Here is a 21,444-nt window from a genome sequence, read left to right as displayed (position 1 = left end):
GAGAGGGTGAAACAAGGGCTGGGGTGAGGGGTGGGGGTGTTGGGTCGGGTGGGGGTGGAGTAGGGATTAGTGAGGAGAGTTGGCCTTTGACATAAGATTGAGTAGAACGTGTCTGTAATGTTGGGAGTGTGGAAGAATGCTGTTCCATCACATAATAGACACTGACAGGCTGCTTTCCCTCCTGGCTTCAGGGTGGGATGAAGTCAGGGGCACATATTTATTTTTATTCAAATGTTTAAAGCTGGACAGATAACTAAACAATTGTGTAAAATCAAAGTAAAAATAATGAAGGTGATTTTAGTGAAGAGTGAAATGGAATGAATGCTCAGACAGAGCAGGAATCATTCTTTTCATGTGTTTGTGAGGTGCTTTTAACCTTTTGAGGTGTGTTGAAGAATGAGCTCAATGGAGGTCAAAAAAGGGAATAGGGATAACCCCGGGAATTACAGGCCTGTTAGTCTTACTTCTGTGGTAGGCAAAGTAATGGAAAGGGTACTGAGGGATAGGATTTATGAGTATCTGGAAAGACACTGCTTGATTAGGGACAGCCAGCATGGATTTGTGAAGGGTAGGTCTTGCCTTACAAGTCTTATTGAATTCTTCGAGGAGGTGACCAAGCATGTGGATGAGGGTAGAGCAGTGGATGTAGTGTACATGGATTTTAGTAAGGCATTTGATAAGGTTCCCCATGGTAGGCTTATGCGGAAAGTCAGGAGGCATGGGATAGAGGGAAATTTGGCCAATTGGATAGAAAACTGGCTAACCGGTCGAAGGCAGAGAGTGGTGGTAGATGGTAAATATTCAGCCTGGAGCCCAGTTACAAGTGGAGTTCCGCAGGGATCAGTTCTGGGTCCTCTGCTGTTTGTAATTTTTATTAATGACTTAGATGAGGGAGTCGAAGGGTGGGTCAGTAAATTTGCAGATGATACGAAGATAGGTGGAGTTGTGGACAGTGAGGAGGGCTGTTGTCGGCTGCAGAGGGACTTAGATATGATGCAGAGCTGGGCTGAGGAGTGGCAGATGGAGTTCAACCCTGCCAAGTGTGAGGTTGTCCATTTTGGAAGAACAAATAAGAATGCGGAATACAGGGTTAATGGTAGGGTTCTTAGTGAGGTGGAGGAACAGAGGGATCTTGGGGTCTATGTACATAGATCTTTGAAGGTTGCCACTCAGGTGGATAGAGTTTGTAAGAAGGCCTATGGAGTATTATCGTTCATTAGCAGAGGGATTGAATTCAAGAGTCGTGAAGTGATGTTGCAGCTGTACAGGACTTTGGTTAGGCCACAGTTGGAGTACTGTGTGCAGTTCTGGTCGCCTCACTTTAGGAAAGATGTGGAAGCTTTGGAGAGGGTGCAGAGAAGATTTACCAGGATGTTGCCTGGAATGGAGAGGATAGGTTGAGAGTTCTCGGCCTTTTCTCGTTGGAACGGCGAAGGATGAGGGGTGACTTGATAGAGGTTTAGAAGATGATCAGAGGAATAGATAGAGTAGACAGTCAGAAACCTTTTCCCCGGGTACAACAGAGTGTTACAAGGGGACATAAATTTAAGGTGAAGGGTGGAAGGTATAGGGGAGATGTCAGGAGTGGGTTCTTTACCCAGAGAGTGGTAGAGTCGGAATCATTGGCGACCTTTAAGCGGCATTTGGATAGGTACATGGATGGGTACTTAATCTAGGTTAGAGGTTCGGCACAACATCGTGGGCCGAAGGGCCTGTTCTGTGCTGTATTGTTCTATGTTCTATGTTCTCTGTTCTATTCTCTGAATAAGGGGTTGATTATTTTGGATAGAGATGTGGAGACACTTCCTGACCGACAGCAAATCTTTCAAATTCTGGACCCCAGAGATCTGTAAGTGCTCAGATCTTGAGCATATTCTAGATACAGATTTTTAGTTTCTCAGGAAGTTAAGGTTTCTAAAATTGTTATATTTTCAGGCGATGTGGACATCCCTGGCAAGGTCAGCATTTGTTGCTCATCCCTAACTCTCCTTGAAATGAGTAACATGCCATGTCATGACGGAGGAGAAAGTGAGGATTGCAGAATCTGGAGATCAGAGTCAAAACGTGTGATGCTGGAAATGCACAACTGGTCAGGCAGCATCCGAGGAGCAGGAAATTCGATGTTTTGAGCATAAACTTTTCATCAGGAATGAGGGGGTGACCCAAGGAGGCTGAGAGATAAATGGAAGTGGGGGTGGGGGTGGGGCTGGGGCTGGGGGAAGATAGCTGGGAATACAATAGCTGGATGGAGGTGGTGATAGTTTGGAAAGGAGGATGGAACGGATAGATGGGAAGGAAGATGGGCAGCTAGGACAGGTCAAGAGGATGGTGCCAAGTTGGAAGCCTTGGACTAGGGTGAGGTGGGGAGAGGAGAAATGAAGAAACTGGTGAAATTGACATTGATCCCATGTGGTTAGAGGGTTCCAAGGCAGAAGATGTGGCGTTCTTCCTCCAGGCGTCAGGTGGCTAGAGTTTGGCAGTGGAGGACACCCAGGACTTGCATATCCTTGGTGGAGTGGGAGGGAGAGTTAAAGTGTTCAGCCATAGGCTAGTGGGGTTTTTTTAGTGAATGTGTCCCAGAGATATTCTCTGAAGCATTCCACAAGTAGGCATCCTGTCTCCCCAGTGTAGAGGAGATCACACCCAGAGTAACGTACACAGTAGATGACCTCTCACCCTTGCAACACGCAGCCCTCCACTCCCTCCATTCCAACCACAACCTCACCATCAAACCAGCGGACAAAGTGGGGGGCGCAGTGGGAGTTTGGCACACTGACCTGTACACCGCAGAAGTCAGGTGCCAATTCGTATACACTTCCTCTTACTGCTCCCTGAGCACAACCTCACATCACACCACCAAACTATTATCTCGCAGACCATCCACAACCTCACCACTTCAAGGGATATAGCATCCACAGGCTCCAAACTCATTGTCTGGGAATGCCACACCACCCGATTCTACCTTCCACCCAAAATCCACAATCCTGACTGCGCCAGCCTACCCATTGTCTCAGTTGCTCCTGCCCCACCAAACTTGTCTCTGCATACCATCATGTCCTTCTTTGTTCAGGTGCTCCCCACATACATTCAGGTCACCACCCACGCCGTCCACCTCCTCCATGACTGTAGTTTCCCTGGACCCCAACACCTTATCTCCACCATGGACATTCAGTCCCGGTATACATCCATCTGACATGACAAAGGTCTCCAAGACCCTCCGTTACTTCCTTTCCACCAACCCAACCAGTATGCTTCCACTGACAAACTCATCTGATTGGCTGAACTGGTGCTCACTCAATTTCTCCTTCCAATCCTCCCACTTCCTCCAAACTATGGGGACCCGCATGGCCATCGGCTATAACTGCCTCTTTGTTGGGTACGTGGAACAGTCTATCTTATGCAGCAACACCAGCACCATTCCCCACCTTTTCCTCTGCTACATCGATGACTGTATCAGCCCACCTCATGCTTCTGCAAGGAGATTGAATGGTTCATCAATTTCACAAATACCTTCCGCCCTGAGCTCAAATTCACCTGGATCATCTCAGACACCTCCCTCCCCTTCCTGGACCTGTCCATTTCCATTTCTGGCAACAGACTCACCGGGGACATCTACTTAAAACCCACTGACTTGCACAGCTACCTGGATTACACCTCCTCCCACTCTGCCTCCTGTAAAAATGCTGCCTCTTACTCCCAATTCCTCTGCCTCTGCTGCATCTGCTCCCAGGAGGACCAATTCCACCACACAGACCATCCCAAATGCCCTCCTTCTTCAAGGACCACAATTTCCCCTCCCAGTGGTCAACAATGTCCTCCAGTGTATCTCCTGCACTTCCACCCTTGAACCCCACTACTCCAAGCACAGCAAGGACAGACCCCCCACTCCCAATCCTCACCTTCAACCCACCAACCTCTGGATACAAGGCATCATCCTCCACCATTTCTGCCATCTACAAACAGCCCTCACCACCAGGGATATATTTCCCTCTCCAGCCCTGTCTGTCTTTCAGAGAGACCATTTCCTCCGTGACCCCCTTGTTAGGTCCACAGCCCCTACCATTCCACACTCCACTCCCAGAACCTTCCCTTGCCACCACATGAAGTGTAAAACTTGCACCCACACCTCCCTACTCACCACCGTCCAAGGCCCCAAAGGATCCTTCCACATCCGTCAGAGATTTACCTGCACTTATACACGTCATCTACTGTGTCTGTTGCTCTGGGTGTGGTCTCCTCTGCACTGGGGAGAGAGAATGCCTACTTGCGGAACATTTCAGAGAACATCTTTGTGACACAACCATTAAAAAAAAACACCACCCTGTGGCCGAACACTTCAACTCCCCCTCCCACTCTGCCAAGGACATGCAAGTCCTGGGCCTCCTCCACTGCCAAACCCGAGCCACCTGATGCCTGGAGGAAGAATGCCTCATCTTCCACCTTGGGAACCTGCAACCACATGGCATCAATGTCGATTTCACCAGTTTCTTCATTTCCCTTCCCCCCCAACCTTATCCCAGATCCAACCCCCCAAACATGGCACCTCCTTTTTGGACTGCCCTACCTGTCCATCTTCTTTCTCACCTATCCACTCCACCCTCCTCTCTGACCTATCACTGTCACCCCCCACCTTCATTGACCTATTTCCTTCTACTCCAGCCCCACCCCTCCCATTTATCTCTCAGCTCCCTTTGGCCACACCCTCATTCCTGATGAAAAGCTCATGCTCAATAGGTCATCTGTCCTGCTCCTTAGATGCTGCCTGACTTGCTGTGCTTTTCCAGCACCACTCTTTTCAACTCATGTCATGACAAAGGGGCAGGTGTGAAACAGTCACGTTGAGCTTCTGAAGTCACTTGTCAGCTAGAGCAGGTAAAGATGACAGATGTCCTTCCCTGAAGGGCATCAGTGAATCCCAGAGGGGCTCTTACAACAGTAGGTGACAATTCTCATGGTCTCCATCATTGAGACACTTTCAATTCCAGACTTGACTAACTGAATGTAAACAGTGCTACATCGCACAGTGGGGTTTGAACGAGTGACCCAGAACATGAGACTGGGCCCCTCGATTGTTAATTTAATCACGTTACCACTTTTCCACCATCTGTGGGATCAGGTAGGAAAATAGAGATGAGGCAGAAGATCAGACGTCATTGTATTGGAGTGAGAGGAGCAGATTTGATGAGCAGAATGGTCTGCTCCTGCTGTGCTTTGCATGCTCTTAGCAATCCTTGCAGAAAGAGAAGGTAAAAGTTCAAATGACATAGGGTGATCTTAGGTCAGGCCCGGCTATTGATGGACAGCAGAAATGTCCTTCAAATTCACTGGATTAATTTGAAGATTAACTGGAAGGAAGATGAGAGCTGGTTTTCTTGAATTAGGAGTTTCAGTTGGTTAAAAGCTTGCTTAAGCCGGCTTGCAAGTAGCATTGAGAGATATTGCAAAGAGGGAGTATTTCCTCATTGCAATGAAAAAAAGAGAAAACCAGAAACAATTTCAAAAGAATTTGTGTTGTAGATCACGTGGCCAACACCACAATGGTTCTTCACAACCTCTGCAAATGCACTGTGTAAATTGTCCTATGTATGTAACTGTATAACATCTGGACCCTTGTTTGTGCTTTTCATTGAAAATAACAATTGTATTTTTTCTTAATTATCAATGTTCAGGTGGGATATGAATCTCTCTGATTTCCACATAACAAATACTTTGGATTCACTTTATTTCAAACTGTCTCCAAACTCTGTGTGTAATTTATTAAACTGCAATGAGGCAGGTTTGATCAGACCAACATCAACACTCTCAAGGACAGATTTAAAAACCTAGGTCAAAGGGAAGGTTGCTCAGTGACCCTGAACCAGCCTCTCCTCCGACTGAACACGAAGCTAAAGGTATTCTTGGTCTGGCTTTGGGGAAACAATGTCAGTGACCCCTTGAATTAGCATCTTCACCACTTTTTATCTGAGTGCATCTGTAACTTACTGTGCACCCTTAACCATTTGTAACATCCAATTATTTCAAATGTACCTTTTTACAGGGAGTTAATTTTACAAACGCTCTTCAATCCAGAGTACTGAAAGGGGATGAGCCATAAAACAGATTGTTTCCTAACTCTTACCCTCGAGCTGTGCTCATGTTGTAGTTGTAGTTGGAGAAGGCCATTCAGCCCCTCAAGCCTTTGCTGCTGTTCAACGTGATCATGTGATCATCTCCAACTCCATCACTATTTTCATCTGCAAGGACAAGGGCAGTAGATATTTGGGAACACCACCACCTACAAGCTTCCCTCCAAGTCACTCACCATCCTCACTGTTCCTTCTGTGTGGCTGGGTGAAAATCCTGGAATTCCCTCCCTAATCTCATTGTAAGTCAACCTACAGCCCAAGGGCAACAGGTAGGAAGCCCACCACCTTCTTAAAGGGCAATTAGGGACAGGCAATAAATGCTAGCCTACATCCCGTGTATCCAGTTCTAAAGAATGTCACTGAATATGAAACTTTTGTTTCTCACTGTATAGATGCTGCCAGACCTGCTGAGTTTCTCCAGCACTTTCTGTTATTGTGTCAGGTCTCTAGCATCTGAATTCTTTGTTTTAATTTGGCATCCTGACTATGTCTCTGTACTAATCACCCAGAGGCACAGATCAGATTTTACTGTGGGCATCTAAAACCCATTGTGTTCGACTTGTGGAAAAAAATCTTGTTAATAATGATCCTAAAACTGCTGCATTGTCATAAAAATTCATCTAAACCCCTACTTTACTTTGGGATTGGAAATCTGCCATACGTACCCTTACAGCTGAGTTTGAGAAAATGTTAGAGTCTATAATTAAGGAAGAAATCACTGGATATTTCAAAAATCTTAATGTCACCAAACAGATTCATCATGATTTTGTGAAAGGTGAATCAATTTTAAAAAATGTACTGGAGTTGTTTGAGGATATAACAAGCAGTGATGATAAAGGGGAACTGGTAGATGTAGTGTTTTTGGACTGTCAGAAGCATTCAATAGGGTACCACAAGAAAAGGTGTTTGCGCAAGAGAGGAGCACATGGTATTGGAGTAGAATATTAACACAGGTAGAGGATTAATTACCCATTAAGCCCTGACATGGACCTTGTACAAATTAGGAATCTTGAAATTTTGACCCTTGCCCATCTTCCCGAGTTGAGCAGGTCTCTGCCAATGAGACAATGGCATGCGCCCACCCCTTGGAAATACCTCTTCTTGTTCAGACTTTCTAGTGGTGCCTCCTGTACAACTGATTACTCCACGAGTTGGTGAGCTCAGTTGGCAGGATGGCTGGTTTGATATGCAAAGTGATACCAACAGCATGGGTTCAATTCCCCACCAGCTGAGGTTATCATGAAAGACTGTCTCCTTACCTGAGGCTTAGTGATGCTCAGTTGAAATCTTGGGGCGGCACGGTGGCTCAGTGGTTAGCACTGCTGCCTCATAGCACCAGGGTCCCAGGTCCGATCCCAACCTCGGGTGACTGCCTGTGTGGAGTTTACACATTCTCCCCGTGCACATTTCAGTCTGGATGTGCATTGCCTTCCACACTGGGTAAGGAGGACACTGATCCAGACTGTGACAGCTTTGGGCACAAAAAGCTGGTTTCAGACATCACTCGCAGACTCCTGGAGCAATGCCTGTGCTGTGCTTAGAGGCAGCAGATTGTGAAGTTACTCTGTAATGCTGAAGCTCCTCTTTATTCCTCAACACCCCCTCCTCTGACCCCTAATCACCCCCACACCCTGGAACCACTGACCCTTGAAGTCCCCAATCCCACGGCCAGCTCCAACATACCTGAGGCTCACAGTGAAGCCAGTGAGCTGCTTCACCCATATGTGTACTGACCCAATACAGTGTTCCACATTCTCCCACATCCCAATCAGATCCCAAGGATTGATCCCAGGTGATCTTGTGACTTCATCAATCAGGCTCAGCATGTGGTTCTGGGTTTTTAGGCCAATTGAAAGTTCTGGAAAAGCAACGTTGAAGAGGGAGCTGGTTGGGGAAGGGAGGGGGAGGGGCCAGGGTGAGGGGAATACTTTGTGAGAGTCTGAAATGAGATTGTTCCCCCATTCATTTAGACCAACGGGATGGTCAGCCATTAAAGCTATAGCTGGACAGTGCTTCTGTGGAAAACTTTTATGGTGATGGCTGTGTGCGGAATGGCCACCACAGAGAGGGCAGGAAATAATGGGAGGGTGAGGGGCACAGAGAGACAAATGAAGTTTGGGAAACAGGTAGGAGAGGGAGAAGCTTGAAGGGAGCGTGGAAGTACATGGAGGGAAGGAAAATGGAGAGGGTGAGGGACATTAAGGGTAAGAAATGGAAAGACCAAAGATGGGATAGCAGGGATAAGATGGGACAAAGAAGGAATGGTCGCTGGCCATCCTGTTCCTCCATCACCCATAAAAATGCTGGAAGTAAAGAAAGGGAAACAGACCTCACAAATCCAGCAAACCCTGTCTGAGAGGGAGCCAGGATGCTGTCAGTGATATGAAGTGAACAGGCACAGGCTGATCCAGGACAGAGCCAGCTTTTACTCAGGTACATCTGGAGAGAGATTCCAGTCAGATGGCTGTCTAACTCCAGTATCCTGCTGCCACATTGACCCTCACCATCACACTCGATTGTCATTTCACGACCCCACTCTGTCCATTGGCTGCTGGAGGTTTCAGGAGGTGCGGGAGTCAAGGGGTCAAGGGTCAGACAGGAAAGTGGATAGATATCGCAATCCAATCAGCTGCCACCTTACTGTATGGGATAGCAGGCTAGAGGGGCTGACTGGTCCAATCCTGCTCCTACATTCCTGTTTCGGAGGAATGAGGCATCAATTCAGAAAAAAACTGGCAAAACAAAACCAACCCAAACTGCACAACCTGGCAAGATTAAAATTATCATTCACGCTGAGGGGCAGGCAATGTCTGAGTGGGATTATCACGAGACAATTAAACCAGAGACCCAGGCAACATTCTGGGGACGTTCCAACTTTAATGATCAAAAAGTCAATCATTATTTTTCCCAACAATGTGACAAATGTCTTTAAGGCATGACTTGCCTCATCCTGGTCAAGCTCAGGTCTGCCTCCATTGACCCAGTGTTGGCTGTTAACTGGGGAATTCCAATAATCAGAGCCAGTGCTGAGGAAGGAAAGGCTGAGATTCCAAATCAGGATGGACTGGGACTTGGAGGGAATTCGCAATTCGAGCTGTTCCCACAATGTCCCTGCTGTTGTTCTGCACAATGCTAGAGGGAGCAGCAGAGGGCAGTGTGCTCCAAATAATCTCAGTGAGAGATTGCACTGCCTCCTTCACTTTCCACCTCCATGCTGAGCTGCTGCACTGTCTGAGTGCCCAGTAATCTCAGGATCTGGGATGGTCTGAGTGCCCAGTAATCTCAGGGTTTGCGAGGGTCTGAGTGCCCAGTAATATCAAAATCATGTTCCTTTGTTCAAGAAGGGAAATAGGGATAATGCAGGAAACTGTAGACCAGAGAGTCTCACATCGGTGACTGGAAAACTATTGGAGATAATTCTTAGGGATAGGATTTAAGCACATTCAGAAAAACATAGCCTAATTAGGGACAGTCAGCATGGCTTTGTGCAGGGAAGGTCATGTCTTACTATATTGATTGACTGTTTTGAGGAGGTGACAAATATAATCGCTGAGGACAGAGCAGTTGATGTTGTTTTAGTTGGATTTTAGTAAGGCTTTTGACAAGGTCCCTCATGGATGGCTCATCCAGAAGATGAGGTTGCATGGGATCCACAGTAACGGTGCTATATGAATTCAGAATTGGTTTGTGCATCAAAGGCAGAAAGTAATGGTGGAAGAGTTTTTTTTATGTTAGTCATTCATGACTACTGGTGTTCCAAAGGGATCCGTGGAACGCTCTGCTGTTTATGACATTTTTGTTGCAAAGTTGGGTGGATTACTTCTTGATTAGGAGGCAGGAAGTTTGAATTTGGTGTTTGTAAAGTGCTGGGGGTGGGGAAAGCATTGCATGGTTCTTTTAAAAGATCATGTGCTTTTTCTCTGCTTAGAGATTTAAAATGGATGTCTATGAGCAGCAGCTTGAATGTTTGCAAGTGCCCAGAGAGCACCTGAATTGAAACCTTTGTATCAGACGGCCGTACAGTTAGCAGACCAAGCAGCAGCTTTTACCAAGACAATAGGCTTTTAGAGTCATAGAGTCAGAGAGATGTACAGCACAGAAACAGACCCTTCGGTCCAACTCATCCATGCCGACCAGACATCCTAACCTAATCTAGCCTCATTTGCCAGCACTTGGCCCATATCCCTTTGAAGCCTTCCTATTCATATATCCATCCAGAAGCCTTTAAATGTTCAATTGTATTAGTCTCCACCTCTTCCCCTGGCAGCTCATTACATACACACACCACCCTTTGCATGAAAAACTTGTCCCTTAGGTCCCTTTTATATTTTTCCCCTCTCACCTTAAAACTATGTCCTCTTGTGCTGGATTCCCCCACCCCAGAGAAAAGATTTTGTCTATTTACCCTATCCATGCCCCTCATGATTTTATAAACCTGTATAAAGTCACCACTCAGCCTCTGATGCTCTAGGGAAAACAGCCCCAGCCTATTTAGTTGTAGCTCAAACCTTCCAATCCTGGCAACATCCTTGTAAATATTTTCTGAACCCTTTCAAGTTTCACAACATCCTTCCGATAGGAAGGAGAGCAGAATTGCATGCAATATTCCTAAAGTGCCCGAACCAACATGCTGTAGAGTTGCAACATGACCTCCTGTACTCAATGCTCTGACCTTTCCTTGTTCCCTGGCTTTTCCTTACCACCTTTCTTAAATAGTGGTACCATGATAGCCAACCTTCAGTCTTCTGGCACCTGACCTCACCTGCACCTGACCTCACCTGCGACTGTCAATGATACAAATAACTCAACAGGGCGCCCTACAATCACGTCTTTGGCTTCGCAAAGAGTTCTAGGGTACATCTGATTAGGTCTGGGGATTTGTCCATTATTATACATTTCAAGACATCCAGCACCTCTCCTCTGTAATATGGGCATTTTTTCAAGATGTCACCATCTATTTCTCTACATTCTATATCTTCCATGTCCTTCTCTACAGTAAACACTGATGTAAAATACTCATTTAGTATCTACCTCATCTCCTGTGGCTCCACACATAGTCTGCCTTGCTGATCTTTGAAGGCCATATTCTCTCCCTAGTTACCCTTTTGTCCTTAATGTATTAATTTAGCCAATCAATTTGAACCAGTCGCTTAGGTACAAAAATTCTGTTAAATTTAAATGTGATGGCTTTGACAGCGTAGGACCAATCCTATTGTGAGAAATATTGAGATGCCATCACAGATATAAAAGACGGGGTAACTGGACAAAGACCCCAGAGGTAGCTGCCATCTGAGCTGAAAATGTGTTGCTGGAAAAGCGCAGCAGGTCAGGCAGCATCCAGGGAACAGGAGAATCGACGTTTCGGGCATAAGCCCTTCTTCAGGAATGAGGAAAGTTTGTCCAGCAGGCTAAGATAAAAGGTAGGGAGGAGGGACTTGGGGGAGGGGCGTCCCTGGATGCTGCCTGACCTGCTGCGCTTTTCCAGCAACACATTTTCAGCAGTAGCTGCCATCTGCCAGAGCTAACAGCCCTGAGCCCTCGAGAAAGAATCACTGGCTCTCACAGCCTCCTCTATGTCTTAGAGAAAGCACCATCTAAGTAACAATCGTACTAACTCACTAATATTCCTGACAGAAAAATTGATGAAGAGTACCCCGAACATTCCGGAAGAAACGTAACCTGGCTGTAATATCGAGAGACTTAAATGCTATTTTTTATTATATGAATATTTATTGGAACATCATTAATTAGCATCTTATTTTATTCGGGAATAGTTAGTAGTTAGAAGGGATTTATTTGGCTTGTTAATAGTTTAGGTAATTTGTTCACTGCTAGTGTTTAATAAATAAATTATTTGTTGATTTTAAAGTGAGTGTCACGGATTGAATTTATTTGACCACAAGAAGTTGCTGAAAGGCAGATTACATCACTTTCCACCCTCCTTTTACAGATTATAGGGCGAGGTGCTCCTCTTCGGGTGTTTCGATTTTAGTTCTCAGAGTGGGGTCGACCTCTACTTTATAACAGATTGCGGGCTCATGGTCTGGGACAGATTGGACAGATTTAGGATATGAAAGGTCTCAGCAGATTTAATCAGATGTGGGGCCTCATCTCCTAGATCTTTAAATAAAACTGAAGTGAGATGTGAAAAATCTGTTTAAATTCAGTTGCTTGTTATTGGTTAAATCAAAAGTGGGGAAATGGCTCTAAGCATTGCTAAAGAGGTTTTGAGGGGTGGGGGGGGGGGGGGGGGGGCGGGGTTGAAAATGCTTCACAAATTTGTTGTGGTTCTGTTCGCCGAGCTGGAAGTTTTTGTTGCAAACGTTTCGTCCCCTGGCTAGGCGACATCATCAGTGCTTGGGAGCCTCCTGCGAAGCGCTTCTTTGATGTTTCCTCCGGTGTTTATAGTGGTCTGTCCCTGCCACTTCCGGTTGTCAGTTTCAGCTGTCCGCTGTAGTGGTTGGTATATTGGGTCCAGGTCGATGTGTTTGTTGATGGAGTTTGTGGATGAATGCCATGCCTCTAGGAATTCCCTGGCTGTTCTCTGTCTGGCTTGCCCTGTGATAGTAGTGTTGTCCCAGTCGACTGGGACAACACTACTATCACAGGGCAAGCCAGACAGAGAACAGCCAGGGAATTCCTAGAGGCATGGCATTCATCCACAAACTCCATCAACAAACACATCGACCTGGACCCAATATACCAACCACTACAGCGGACAGCTGAAACTGACAACCGGAAGTGGCAGGGACAGACCACTATAAACACCGGAGGAAACATCAAAGAAGCGCTTCGCAGGAGGCTCCCAAGCACTGATGATGTCGCCTAGCCAGGGGACGAAACGTTTGCAACAAAAACTTCCAGCTCGGCGAACAGAACCACAACAAGGAGCACCCGAGCTACAAATCTTCGCACAAACTTTGAGCTTCACAAATTTGCCAAGGAAGTTTAGAAAAACAGAAAAAGAATTGAATTGAATTGATGCACATCTATAGAATCCATCTACAAGGCCCGCTGTCAAGGAAAGGCCGCCAGCATTCTCAAAGATCCATCCCACCCTGGCAATGTTTTTCTACAACCTTTACCATCAGGGAGAAGGTACAGAAGCCTGAACACATGCACCAGCCGGTTTCGAAACAGTTTCTACCCTACTGTTGTTAGAATACTGAATGGACTCACAAACTCTTAACATTCGAATGTACCTGTTGTAACAATAAATTCAATTCAATACCTAGTTGGCATGGACGAGTTGGACCGAAGGGTCTACTTCCGTGCTTTGCACCTCTATGACTCAATATTGAGTTTGAAAGAATTAAACAGAACAACGTTGATAGATGGATGAGAGCATTAAAGATAGCAAAGACATCTGAGGCTCTTAGAGAGATTATTCTGCTGGACGTGTTTAAAAACTCACTTCCAAAAGTGGTAAGAACTCATGTTGAGGAACTGAACATTCAAGCAGCAAGAAGAGCTGCAGGGATGGCAGATCCAAGATGGTGGAAAAGAAATCCAAGAGGGTGGAAAAGAGGTGAAAGACCTCAAGTGTTTTCACTGCAATAAGGTGGGACACACAAAGTCACAGAGCTGGGGGTTTAAGAAAGGCACTAGGAAAAAGCATGTGTTAAAAAGGGCTAATCCAATAGAATTCATTAAGGCAGTGAAAGAAATCCTAAGAGACATCGAGAAAGTGCAGTAGAGTGCACAGCTTAGTTACTGGCTGGATAATGAGATCACACACACGATCCTTTCAAAGACTTCACTTATGTGGGTAAGATTCATGCAAGTAGAACAGGGGAGAAGATAAAAAAGTTGATATATTGATAGATGCAGGAGCCAAAATTAAAATGTGTTGCTGGAAAAGCGCAGCAGGTCAGGCAGCATCCAAGGAGCAGGAGAATCGACATTTCGGGCATGAGCCCTTCTTCAGGAATGAGGAAAGTGTGCCAAGCAGGCTAAGATAAAAGCTAGGGAGGAGGGACTTGGGGGAGGGGCGTTAGAAATGCGATAGGTGGAAGGAGGTTAAGGTGAGGGTGATCTGAAGAGCTTCTGTGCAGAGGAGATAACCCGGGGTGTGCAGTGAGAGAGGGACTCACTGAAATCCTTGTTATGTTAGTTCCCAAACGTGATTGTAATCAAAGAATATGCATAGATTATTGGAATGTCAACACTGTGACAAATCAAACTCCTATTCAATTCCAAGGCTGGCAGATTGTATTGGCAAAGTAGGACAAGCCACTTACATCACAAAGTTGGACTTATTTCGTAGTTACTGGCAAGTACTTTTATTGGAGCGAGGAAAAGAAGTTTCTGCTTTTATAACCCTAAATGGGCTATTTCAATTTAAATTGATGCCATTTGGAATGAAACACGCGCCAATCACTTTTCAAAGACAGATGAACAAAACTGTTGCAGGATTGACGAATTGTGCCATCTACATGGATGATGTAGGACTCTTTAGCCATGCGTGAAAAGATCACATGGAGCATTTGGCAGAGATCTTTCAGAGACTACAACAGGCAAAACTGGTCAGAAACTTGATAAAAACAGGCATTCTCAGTTCACAAATTGGTCATGGATGGATGACATCAAGAACTGTGAAGATGAAGGCCATTGAGGAATTTCCAATGCCATCTTCACAGAACAAAGTGCTCCGATATTTGGGATTGAAATTTGTACAAACTTTAATAGCATAGTGGCACCATTGGCAGATTTGTTAAAAAAAGAACCTGAAATTGCAGTGGACAGAACAATGCCTGGAGGTGTTTGAGAATTTAAAAGCACTATTAACCACAGCACCAGTTTTAGCCACAGCAATTTTTTTTAAACCCTTCAAAGTCACCATCGACACAAGCGATGTTGGTGCTGAAGCTGTGTTCTTACAGGAGGATGATTGTGAAATAGCAATGCCAATTAGTTATTTTTCGAAAAAACTCAATATCCACCAGAAAAACAACATTCACCATTGAAATGGAGTTATTGAGTTTGATATTGGCCTCACAACATTTTAATGTTTACTTTGCCAACAGTGTAACAGAGATAATTACGGATACTGATCACAGCCTTTTGACATTTCTGGAAAGATTACTTTGTTAGCGTCTCATGCTACAAATATTTAATTTACAGATTGTACATATTGTGAAAATATTATCACAGACACTTTAACATGAGTTTAAAAGGAAAATTCTTATATTCGGTAGAAATGGTAGTATTCAATATTTTGTACAAGCAGAATTCGTATAATATGCATAACTCTAGATTAATAAGCTATGGATCCAGTAATAATAGATTAAAAAGAAGAAAAAGAAGTTTAAAAAAAAGAAAAATAATGAAGACATATTTTTATTATGATGGTTCATTTTTTTCTTCAGGGGCAAGGTGTTACAAAGTTTTGTAGAATACTTGTAGATTGGGAAGCAGGAGGTTAGAATTTGGTGTTTGTAAAATGCTAGGTGGGAGAGGAAGCATCTCATGGTCCCTTTAAAAGATAGTGTTTTTCTGTGTTTAGAGATTTACAATGGATGTCTGTGAACGACAGCTTGAACGTTTGCTAGTGCACAGAGAACCCACATTTAAAGATTTGTATTGAAAGCCCATACAATTAGCAGACCAAGCAGCAGGTTTTATTCAGACAACAGTCTTTTGAGTTTAGCCAATCAGTTTGAACCTGATACAGGTGGATGATGCTTTATCTGAAATTCTGAAATCCGAAAAGCTCCAAAATCCGAAGTCTTTTGTGAAGATTTTTTCTCCATAACAAGTTTGTTTGGTGTGCAAACGGTTAACCCAACTCCACACCCACTTGACCCACATCACTCAGATGTGACATGGTGAAGTGACCCAGCACTGCCAGGTGTCAATTCTGTCTCAGCGCATGTAGTACCCAGGTGTGTCTGCTGTTCAGTTTTTTTTTAAATTTCAGAGTGAAACTGTCACTTATTCCAAAATTTAAAAAAAATCTGAAATCCGAAAACCAGCTGGCCCCGAAGGGACGGATAATGGATTGCGTACCTGTACTTAGATATCAAAAGTCAAAAATGTGAGACACAGCAGGTCAGGGAGCATCCAAGGAGCAGGAGAGTCGATGTTTCAGGCATAAGCCCTTTTTTTTTTAGATTAGATTAGATTAGATTAGATTACAGTGTGGAAACAGGCCCTTCGGCCCAACAAGTCCACACCGACCCGCCGAAGCGAAACCCACCCATACCCCTACATTTACCCCTTACCTAACACTACGGGCAATTTAGCATGGCCAATTCACCTGACCCTGCACATCTTTTGGACTGTGGGAGGAAACCGGAGCACCCGGAGGAAACCCACGCAGACACGGGGAGAACGTGCAAACTCCACACAGTCAGTCGCCTGAGGCGGGAATTGAACCCGGGTCTCAGGCGCTGTGAGGCAGCAGTGCTAACCACTGTGCCACCGTGCCACCTTCATCAGGAATGCTTGAAACATCAACTCTCCAGCTCCTTGGATGCTGCCTGACCAGCTGTGCTTTTCCAGTGCCACACTTTTTGACTCTGATCTCCAGCATCTTCAGTCCTCACTTCCATTCTGATTCTAAAACCCTATTAAATTTAAATATGATGGTTTTGGCAACATAGGACCAAATTTATTGTTATGAAGGTGTAAGGGTACTTTACCTTTAAAAGTGTTGAAAAGCTGCCAAGGATTTAGAGAAGCATAGAGAGTTCAGAACAAGGAAACAATATAACATTTGGTTGAAACAGCTAAGACCTGTGTTGCCAGGATACAAAACCAAATTCGAACTTTGGCCAATCAGTTTAAATTATACCCCAAGTTACCAAAATCCAATCAAATTTGAAAAAAAAAAATACTGTTTTGACAACACTAAACCAATGAAATGATTCAATGTTTTGGGGTATGCATATCAGACATTTTGAACAGTTACCCAAAGCGGCAAAGAGGAGCTAGCACCAACAACTAGAGAGACTGCTAACAGAAACATATGCTCTCTTAAAGGTACCTTTATCTATCAATGACCTGTGAAGCAAAATACTTAAGAAGCAGAAAAGAAGACAGAGGAAAATCTGCAGAGGACACCCAGCAAAGCTGACTGGTTTTGAAACATGATCTTTTTTTTGGAAATCATAATTGGGATTTTTATTGGACCTGTATTGTAGAGGGGAAAGTAAAAGATAGGTTTAGAAAAAGGAATTATAAATAGTTGTTAGGTAATCATTATCTGTTAGACTTAAAAAAGTTGTTATTTTTTACTTTAAATAGTGACTTTTGGGATAGTTCTTTGCCTCTCGAATTTTAACAGATTACAGCATGGGATGAATCTTTTTGAGTTGCTGGTTGATTGTAGCAGAGGGGTTTACCCGTATCGTAACACTATGTAAGAAATATTGATATGTCATCATGGGTATAAAAGAAGAGAGTAGTTGGACAAAGATCCCAGAGAAAACTGCCACTTGCTAGAGCTAATGCCCCCTAGCTGTTGAGAGAGAATTATGGGCACTCACAGCCTCCTCTATGTCTTAGAGAAAACACCGTCTGAATAACAACCATGCTAACAATACAGCTAGTTAATATTCTTGACAGGAGACTTGATTGTGAAAGCACAAAAGATTCCAGAAGACATGTAACCAGGCTATAATGTTCTAAATGCTATTTTCTGTTATATGAGTGGGATTTGTATTTATTGGAACAGCATACTGCAAGAATCTTGTTTTATTTGGGACTAGTTAGTAGTTAGAAGGAGTTTATTTGGCTTATTAATAATTTAGTTAATTTGTTCACTGTTAGAGTTACATAAATAAATTGTCGTATATTAATTGCGAAGTGAGTGTCAGAGGTTTAATTTATTTAATAACTAGAAGTTGCTGAAAGGCAGGTTACACCACTTTTCACCCTCCTTAAACAGATTATAAGGTAAGGTGCTCCTTTTGGGGTGTTTTAGTTTTAGTTCTCGGTGGGGTGGGTGGGAAGGGTTAACCTCTGCTTTATAACAATATAAATGACTTTGATCAAAATGTAGATAGGTGGGTTAGTACATTTGCAGGTTATACAAAGATCAGTGGAGTTGTGGATAGGATAGAAGGTTGGCAAAGGATACAGCGGGATGTAGATCAGTTACTGGCATGGGTGGAGAAATGGCAGATGGTGTTTTATCCAAGTAAGTGTGAGGTCTGCACTTTGGGAGATCAAATGTTCAGGAAAAGTATACAGCTAATGGTAGGATCTTGAAAAACATTGATGTTGAGAGAGACTTGGGATTCAAGTTCACAGCTCCCTGAAAGTAGTTACACAGTAGATAGGATTGTACAGAAAGCACATGCATGCTTGTGTTTACTAGGTCAGGGAATTGAGTATGAGAGTCAGGGTGTCATGTTGCCACTTTATAAGACTTTGGTTAGGCCACACTTAGAGTATTGTGTTCAATTCTGATTTCTACATTACAGGAACGATGTGAAGGATTTGGAGAGGGTGCAGAAGAGGTTTACCAGGATGCTGCCTGAAGTAGAGGGTATGAGCCATAAGGAGAGGCTAGAAAAACTTGGGTTGTTTTCTCTGGAGCAGCAGAGGCTGAGGAGAGGCTTGATAGAAGTCCATAAGACAATGAGATGCATAGATATGATTGATGGTCAGAATCCTTTTCCCAGAGTTGAAATGTCGAATACGATGGGGTATGCGTTTAAGATGAGAGAGGGAAAGTTCCCAGGAGATTTGAGAGGCAGGTATTTTACACAGAGAGTGGGAGGAGGCTGGAATGCATTGCCGGGGTAATGGTGGAGCCAGTTACAATCGGGGTGCTTAAACAAGCCACATGAATATTCAAGGAATGGAGGGATATGGACCACGGGCACACAGAAGGGATTAGTTTCATTTGGTGTAATGTTCAGCACAACATCGTGGGCCAAAGGGCCCATTCATACGCTGTACTGTTCCAGGTTCTATCAGGGTTCGGGATGATCAGAGTGCTCAGTAATCTCAGGGTCTGGGAGGGTCAGAGTGTCCTGTAATCTCAGGGTCTGGGAGGGCCGGAGTGTGCAGTAATCTCAGGGTTTGAGAGGGTCTGCGTGCCCAGTAATCTCAGGGTTTGAGAAGGTCTGAGTGCCCAGTAATCTCAGGGTCTGGAAATATATGGACATGGAACAATTATTGGTGAGGAAGCCTGAATATGTGTGAATGTGAAGAAGAAACCGAGATGATTCTGTTTGAGTGAACTGCTCTCGACTGCTCCTTGCTGCAGAGTGAAAGGGTCCTGCTGAACTTCAGTTTCTTGCCCGTTTTATAACTGCGTACTCCGAGATCCTTTCAGCAGCTGTCACTGACGGCTGGCTGCTTCCTTGTCGGTGAAAGTGAAGCTCAGCATAATGACATTCCCCTTCAGCCAGCTGGAATCGAACACAAACATCACTCAGTAATTTCCTCACAGGCACCAGGAGGTGCTCATTTGTACACAGTAAGATCCCAGCAGCAACGCTGAGCAGATGGTCTGTTTTGGTGAATGTTGGGGAATGGACACTCATCACCCAGGGAGTGCAGCAAAACCTCTCTGCTGTCTGCCAAAGTAATGTCCGGGATGTTTTACATCCATCCAAGGCGCAGAGAGGATCCAGATTTCACTCCTCGCCCAAAAGAGGGGCAGCTTTTACTGAGCAGCACTCCCTCAGTACTGTCCTGGAGGATCAGCCCAAAATCTGTGCTCAAATCTGTGACTGAGGCTTGAATCGACATCCATCTGAGTGAGCAGCAAGAGAGTTCCTACTGAACCCTGGCTGGTATCCAAGGATGTCGGGATCATGATTCAGGAGGGAAAAGCTGGAACACTGGCTCATCCTCCTTTCTTAATCTCAGGTGCTGAGGTCAATGAAACCAAACTCCTCTCTCCCCCGACTGCAGTCAGCTCAGTTGGAGCAGAGCAGGGATTGAATCTTCCTGACCCAGGGCTTGTTATGGGTTTCAGCTCCTCACAGACACCAGACAGCAATCAGTTGGATATTGAGGGAATGAAGAACATTGGGGATGGCGAAGGAAGTTGGAATTGAGATTGAATCACAGGCAAAAGGTACTGGCTCATTCCCCCTTCTTAATTTCAGCCCTCAGAGGGTCCCCCTGCACCTGAACAATCCATTAGGAGGAACATAGACCCCAGGGCATTCTGTCTGTGATGGTAATCCCACAAAATGTGAGAGCATTTCCCAGGCACTGGAACATTGTGGACATTTCTGTCCAGGCAACTTGTCCCAAGATTAAAAAGAAGGAAATGATTGTTTGCTCTTTGATTAGTTACAGCCAGAACCCATTGTGGAACAGAGACCTTCTGTGTGTTACAAGTTATGATTTGTTATCATTCTGGTGATACTGAAGGTCTTCCCGGATGTGGCTTCTGTTTCTCAAAATGCAGCAAAAACCAACAGAGGTGTCCCATTTCCTTACCACAACAGGAGGAACTGCTGCTTGCTCACTGCTCCATGTTCGATCTGAAAGAAAGCAGAATGAAATCTCTTCAGAATGGAGCCAAGTCACAATCGAGCTCTTTCAACTGGGAAAATGGTGAGGGGAAAATGCCAGTGTGACTTTGGGCAGTTTTAGAGGAAGGTAGCTGGTGGGAATCCTGGACACTGCTCTCCGTTATAACGTTCATCATGTCAATCAGACAAACTCAGCACAGACAGAGCACCATCTTCCAATCACACCCACATTAGATCTTTTAAAGAGTTATTGTGCTTAACCCAACAGCCCTGCTCTTTATCAGTGACCCTCTACATCCTTCATCCTCAAATACCTGCCCAAATCCCTCTTCACATTTGTTATGGAATCAGCTTCAAACAGTTTTTCAGGGAGTGTGTTCCAGACCCTATCAACTCTGTCCAGGGAAAACATTTCTCCTTACCTCCTCTTTTGTGGTGATAAATAGTATGTAAAATATATCATTTCTGTAATTTGGAATGATTAAAAAGAACAGACACTTTTGAATATAGGTTTGTACTGTTGAGATTCTTTTAGAAGGGCAGAAATTTTAGAAACAGGAAAGGAGAGTGGAGACAACATTCCAGATTTTTTTTGGCCTCTGAATAGTTTCAGAGATGTAGAGGAAAAGGTCGCAAAGATAGTTCTGGATCGGAGCGAGATTAACAGGGTTGTTGTTATGGGGGCCTTTAACTTTCCAAATATTGCCTGGAAATACTATAGTTTGAGTACTTTAGATGGATCGGTTTTTGTCCAATGTGTGCAGGAGGGTTTACAGATGCAGTATGTAGACAGGCCAACAAGGTGCAAGGTCACATTGGATTTGGTACTGGGTAATGAACCCGGCCAGCTGTTAGATTTGGAGGTAGGTGAGCAC

General features: G+C 44.5%; 1 protein-coding gene across 1 annotated transcript in view; it reads right to left on the bottom strand.

The window, feature by feature from the left end:
• Nucleotides 1–15,093: 15,093 nt before the first annotated feature.
• Nucleotides 15,094–21,444, bottom strand: part of LOC122553154 (immunoglobulin superfamily member 3-like) — a 95,891-nt gene continuing 89,540 nt past the window's right edge. The window contains exons 12-13 of the mRNA XM_087991032.1: nucleotides 20,535–20,578; nucleotides 15,094–19,489 (exon numbers count right to left, since the gene is read on the bottom strand). Coding sequence (XP_087847158.1) covers nucleotides 19,367–19,489; nucleotides 20,535–20,578 — 167 coding nt within the window. The 3' untranslated portion in view covers nucleotides 15,094–19,366. The remainder of the gene's footprint in view (nucleotides 19,490–20,534; nucleotides 20,579–21,444) is intronic.

Source organism: Chiloscyllium plagiosum, unplaced genomic scaffold (genome assembly GCF_037043375.1).
Source record: "Chiloscyllium plagiosum isolate Xiang-an unplaced genomic scaffold, Cpla_swu_hap1 HiC_scaffold_10, whole genome shotgun sequence".
NCBI classification, from domain to species: domain Eukaryota; kingdom Metazoa; phylum Chordata; class Chondrichthyes; order Orectolobiformes; family Hemiscylliidae; genus Chiloscyllium; species Chiloscyllium plagiosum.
Note: the sequence above shows the minus strand (reverse complement) of the source record. Positions and strands in the feature narration are given on the sequence as shown.